General features: G+C 53.1%; 1 protein-coding gene across 3 annotated transcripts; it reads left to right on the forward strand.

Annotated features, from left to right (window-relative positions):
* The first annotated feature begins 222 nt into the window (after positions 1 to 222).
* TMEM42 (transmembrane protein 42) lies at positions 223 to 4,401 on the forward strand. Of its 3 annotated transcripts, XR_749221.1 has the most exons (4): positions 590 to 787; positions 1,038 to 1,207; positions 2,918 to 3,064; positions 3,761 to 4,401. XR_749221.1 is itself a non-coding variant. In XM_010374380.2 (3 exons), exons 1-3 carry the CDS (start codon positions 596 to 598, stop codon positions 3,899 to 3,901), a joined length of 480 nt encoding a protein of 159 aa, XP_010372682.1. In that variant the 5' UTR covers positions 223 to 595; the 3' UTR covers positions 3,902 to 4,401. The 3 variants fall into 3 exon arrangements, 1 of the variants encoding a protein (XP_010372682.1); XM_010374380.2 differs by lacking the exon at positions 1,038 to 1,207 and having other exon boundaries at positions 223 to 787; XR_004058787.1 differs by lacking the exon at positions 590 to 787 and having other exon boundaries at positions 887 to 1,207.
* Positions 4,402 to 5,570: the final 1,169 nt, after the last annotated feature.

The following is a 5,570-nucleotide window of genomic DNA, read 5'->3' on the forward strand; positions in this document are numbered from 1 at the left end:
AGAAGTCATGTTGATTCTGCATGGCTTGATTATGGATTACTATCTTTCTCTCATCGCGGATCCGCATTTTTTGGTTTTCTGTGATGCGCTTGTCCCCATCTGGGGCTCTGTCGTCTTTCTGGGTCTAAAGGTACCCAGCGCCCTCTGCCGAAGATCTCGGTATGGCGTCCTCAGGCTGGAGGGTGGAGCGGAGGAGGCCTGGTCGACGTGTATGGACTCGGTGGGCCGAGGCGGGCCCGTTCGGCATCTTTAATAAGTTTCACCGGGACCCGGTGGCCGGGATGGAGATGGCTAAGCCGCGAGATGTTTACCTTCTACCACGGGTTCCACAGTACCCGGCTGGGCCTTAGGCTTCGGGTCCCGACGTCCTCCCGGGAGCACAAACGTACTACAGATTAGGTCTGAGACCGCCATAGCTCTGACGCTCTTCCACGCCCCCTAGCCCGCCCCCTCCGAGGGGCCGGGGAGCGATTCCCAAAGTGCCTGCGGGAGCGCCGCGTCACTGGAGCGCCGCGTCACCTGAGGCTGCTGTCCAATCGCGGCGCGCGCTCGGCCCTGCAGGCGGCGGGCGCCAGGCACAGTGGCAGCGGGCAACATGGCCGAGAGGCCCCGGCCTCCGGGCGGCGCCGTGTCTGCGACCGCCTACCCCGACACCCCTGCGGAATTCCCTCCGCACCTCCTGGCGGGTGCGATGCGGCGCCGCTTTTGGGGCGTATTCAACTGCCTGTGCGCCGGCGCGTTCGGGGCCCTGGCCGCCGCCTCCGCCAAGCTGGCCTTCGGCAGCGAGGTCGAGCCCGGGGCGCTGCTGCTGCTGCTGCTGCTGCTGCTGCGGGCGGGCGGGCTGGGCGGCGCTGGGCGGAGGAGGGGCGCTGCGGGGCCCGCGGGGCTCCTGGGGTGGGGCGGGGATGGGCACAGGGCGCCGCCGCACCCTCGCCGGTCTGTCCGGCTGGGGCCCCCGGCCGCGCACGGCGCTGCGGTCAGCTAGGGTGGGAGAGTGTATTTCGCCTCTAATCACGCCAAACCCTCGTCCAGTGTAGGCGGTAAGAGACGTCGGGGACTGAGGCCTCCTCCCTTACCAGGGACCTAAAACCTTTTCTCCGGTTGGGCTAGTTCGCTCTCAGGGAAGACCTACACCTCCTACATACACCCTCTACCTCTCATTTTAAGTCCCTTGTGCCTGAACATTTCTCTCCACGTGACTCTTAAGGTGAGAAGCCTGTTGCCCATCCCTTTACTCCGTAATTAACGGGTGTTGTGACCAGAGGACCTCTCTGCCCAGTGCACTACCAGGAAAATTGGGAGTTTGGGATACTGTAGGCATAAGCAGACACTGACAGAGACGTTCTGGATGTTTTCCTGACGCTGAGAACTCCCAAACTTGCCTCCTGGCGTCTGCTAAGGTGTATCTCTGCCTCTCCCGTCCCATGTCGTAGACCAGCCTCTGCTTGCTAGAGGGGTTTGGTTGCATCTGCAGCCCAGGGTTAGCCTCTGACCTGGACAGTGGTCACTGATTGTTTAGGGTTAAGCCTATTTAGGGCTAATCCAGTAGGAGCTGCCATGCTTGAGGTTAGTATCCCATTGGGTGTAGTTCATAGGGTAAGTGGTCGAAAGTAAAATGAATAACTTTGTATGGGCCGTGAAGTTTGTTGTCATGAACCAGACCTTCATAACCCTTTATGTAAGCAGGTTGCCACTGGCCCATATGCTGCTTTGTGTAAGACAAGGTTGTCCAACTCGCGACCCAACACAAATTTGTAAACTGAAAACATGAATTTTTTTGCGATTTTATTTTTACTGTTTTTAGCTCATCAGCTATCATTAGTGCTAGTGTATTATATGTGTGACCCAAGACAATTCTTCCAGTGTGGCCCAGGGAAGCCAAAAGACTGGACACTCTGTTGTAAGTTATAAGAAAGCACCTTTTTCTCAAGACACTATGTGTTCAGCTGCTAAGAAACCACTACAAGTAATAACTATGATACTTAGATTCCGCCCCCCCCCCCCCCCCCCCGCCCACACCCTCCCCTCCCCGTCTTGTCTCCAGGCAGGTTTCTAACTCACCACCAAGCAAGGGGGGCTGCATATCCTTTGTGTAGGAGGCTTCTAAAGATCCTCTCTTTTCTTGAGACTTTCTCCTTTAAAAAAGAAATTATCTACAAGCTCTCCAAGGAATGTCTGGGATCACTAAATAGTCTGAGGTGTTTCCCCAAGGCAGGGCTGTGTCCTAGTTAAGAGCGAGGAGGTACACTGCCTGGTTGTGAAGCCTGGTGGCTCTCATCACTGTAGCACTTAAAGAAAGTTACTTAATGCCCCTGGGTCTTTATCTGTAAAATGAGGTTAAAGGAATAAATGAGAATGCTTAAACTTAAGAGTTAGCACAGGACCTAACACAGAGTAAAAGCTCAAGAATGCCCAGAGGGGGTCAGCCTTGCTGGGCTGTAACTTGTATAGGATTTGGGAGTGGGAATACAGAGCAGACATCGCTAATTCGTGCTTTCCCTGATCTCAAGAAGTAAGAACTCCATCCCTGACTTAACTCATACTACCTACGGAGTAAGAACTACTTGGCCCTCTGGGACTGATCTTCAGGCACTGGTCATTGTAAGACCAATAAGGGGCTGGTGTTCAGTAGAAAATACTGACTTTGGATTAGCATTTTGCTTCTTCCCAAGATCGTATGGCCAGCAAGGTGGCCAAATGAGTGTCTTCTCTGAATTTGCTTTACTTGTAAGATGGGTCTGCTGCCCACTGAGGGTTAAATGAAGCCCTGTGCAGAAAAGCTCTGAGGCCCTCTGAGCTGTAGTGGGAGCTCAGTAGGACCCTGTGTGCCAGCAGCCACAGCGCTGGGTGTGCTGTGAGGGGGTCTGCAGGTTGCTGCACAGGGTGGATGTGGCTGCAGTGACACTTTCTCCTGCAGGTGAGCATGGGTTTATGCGTCTTAGGCATTATTGTGATGGCGAGCACCAATTCTCTGATGTGGACCTTCTTTAGCCGGGGCCTCAGTTTCTCCATGTCTTCAGCCATTGCATCTGTCACAGTGACTTTTTCAAATATCCTCAGCTCGGTGAGTAGCCTGAGGGTGTGGTGCTCTTATCCTAAATCTGGGTTCTGGGTGAGTTGTCTTTGGGTAACCCCTCCTTTCCCAGACAGGAGAAAGGACAGGAACTGAAGCAGAGGTTGGGCTATGGCTTGACCCCTGGATGAGTGCTCTATTCATGAAGCAAATGTAATTCTAATCATGGAGGAATTCTCAAGTTAGATATGAGTGAAGCCTGACAGTAAAAAGCCTACTTGCTTGCTGTGCCTCCAGGGTGGAGCCCTCATTCTGAAGTCACTGTGCATCCTAGCTGTTTCCTAGGGTTCTGTGCACTCAAGGCTCCATGAGATTTAGAGCATTGCGATTCCCAGAGACTTTTCTTCCCTATGTAATCTGAGGTTGACAAGATGGAGCTGAGCCTAGTCAATCTTGAATTGAGAGAGAAAAAAATACCAGGTACCAGCTGTGTCTACCTGCTATCCTCTACTGGGTCTGTCTTGTGTACCTTGCTGAGGTCCAGTGCAGTGAGGGAGGTAGCCTCTCCATTCGTGCAGGTGAGATTGAATAGGGTGACTTGATAAAAGTGACAGCTAGGTTTCAAGCCCAAGGCTTCTGGCTCCAGACCTTTCCTCCTGGCACCCTTAGAAGGAAGTTAGTCCCAGGAGAGTGAGGTTGTGCCCACCCGCTGAAGTTGAGTCCCTCACAGTTGTCTTTGTCCTGCAGGCCTTTCTGGGCTATGTGCTGTATGGAGAGTGCCAGGAGGTCTTGTGGTGGGGAGGAGTGTTCCTCATTCTCTGCGGACTCACCCTGATCCACAGGAAACTTCCGCCCACCTGGAAGCCCCTTCCACACAAGCAGCAGTAGCACCACTTGGCTGAATGGACCAACTGGAAAGATCACGATGGTGGCCCAGCCTTGGGATGGCTTGTGGGATTATGTCCTAGGGCGACCCAGTTGTGCAGCCTTCTGACCATCAGCCAAGGGAAGCAGGCCTCTGACGGAGCAAGCTTGAGGGTGGATAACTCTGGCTCCTTAAGGAGAGGTGCAGCCGCAACAGTGTTCTACTGGAAGCGTTTTGATCATCTGTACAGTGCTTTGGATTCTTGCTCCCAGGCCCACCCCAGCGAGCCTTCACAGATGCTGGAGATCCTGGGGTTGGTCTGCTATGTGTATGGTACTTGAAACCACGCTGTAATTTTCCTGTTGCCAAACAAAAGCCAGTCATGTAACTCTAGAAGCAGTGACTGGTGGGGCCTTCTGACAATTCCATGCTGATGTATCAGGCCATCTGTGTCATGCTTATGTATTATGGCAAGAAGAGGAAAACTGGGTGAATAAATACTTTTTTTTGTAAGTTAAAACTAGCAGGTACGGTATCTTAATTCTTTCTTTCCCTTTGGAGTAAGAGGGAGCCAGAGTGAGCTGAAATCCCGGTGTAGAGGAGGCAGGAGAGCGAGGCAGGTACAGAAGCCTTGTGGCCTCGGTTGCTCTGACACCTGCTAGAGCTTGATCTTGTGGTTACTTCCTGAGGTCACACAGCCTAAGGCTCTTTGAACTGCACAGGGTCTGCTCATTCTCCTGGTGCTCTCAAGGAGAAAAGTTTGACCTCCCTTTGGAGACCTTGTTTTACTTACTAGGGAAAGAAAGTGGTTCAGAGGTTCCTCCCTTCCCTGCCACTCTGTTCTTCCAGCGTTTACCTTTAGGGCTCTTCTGTCGTTTTCTTTTCTTTCTCAGATCCCCTTGTTCTTTTTTTTTTTTGAGACGGAGTCTCTCTCGGTCACCCAGGCTGGAGGGCAGTGGTGTAATCTTGGCTTACTGCAAGCTCCGCCTCCCGGGTTTGTGCCATTCTCCTGCTTCAGCCTCCTGAGTAGCTGGGACTACAGGCACCCACCACTACACCCAGCTAATTTTTTGTATTTTTAGTAGAGACGGGATTTCACCGTGTTAGCCAGGCTGGTCTTGATCTCCTGACCTCGTGATCTGCCTGCCTCGACCTCCCAAAGTGCTGGGATTACAGGCGTGAGCCACCGCGCCCGGCCTCCTTGTTCTTTTTGTATCTTAGACCGTGTGAATGTAATTCCTAGTTCAAAGTGGGCTGTGTGCTGCCTGCACACTTTCCCAGCACAGAGCTTCAAGCCCAGCACTTACCTGCTTCACTTCTCCCCTGGGGTGTCTGAGGGCCCTCTCAGCTCTCCTGAGTCTGATCTCTGGCCCCAAGTCTTCACACATTTCCTGCAGTTGAGAGGGACCTGATGGCCAGGAGGCTAGGAGAGCAAAGGGTCTTGTCCAGACCCTCCTCGGTGGTGTAGCACCTTCATTGCCGTCTTCCTTTACTGTGGTCAGCACAATTGACAGAATGAGCTTACTAAAACCATTCCATGGCCCCTTGTGATGTGGATCTGGTCCTAGCCCACCACTCCAACAAGAGTTCTCTTCCTCGATGACTCCTTAGTACCCGTCTCCCTCATGCTATCCCCACCATGCTGAGTCCCCCCAGACATCTACATGTCAGCCGTTCTCAAATCCACCGTGT

Source organism: Rhinopithecus roxellana, chromosome 1 (genome assembly GCF_007565055.1).
Source record: "Rhinopithecus roxellana isolate Shanxi Qingling chromosome 1, ASM756505v1, whole genome shotgun sequence".
Lineage (NCBI taxonomy): Eukaryota > Metazoa > Chordata > Mammalia > Primates > Cercopithecidae > Rhinopithecus > Rhinopithecus roxellana.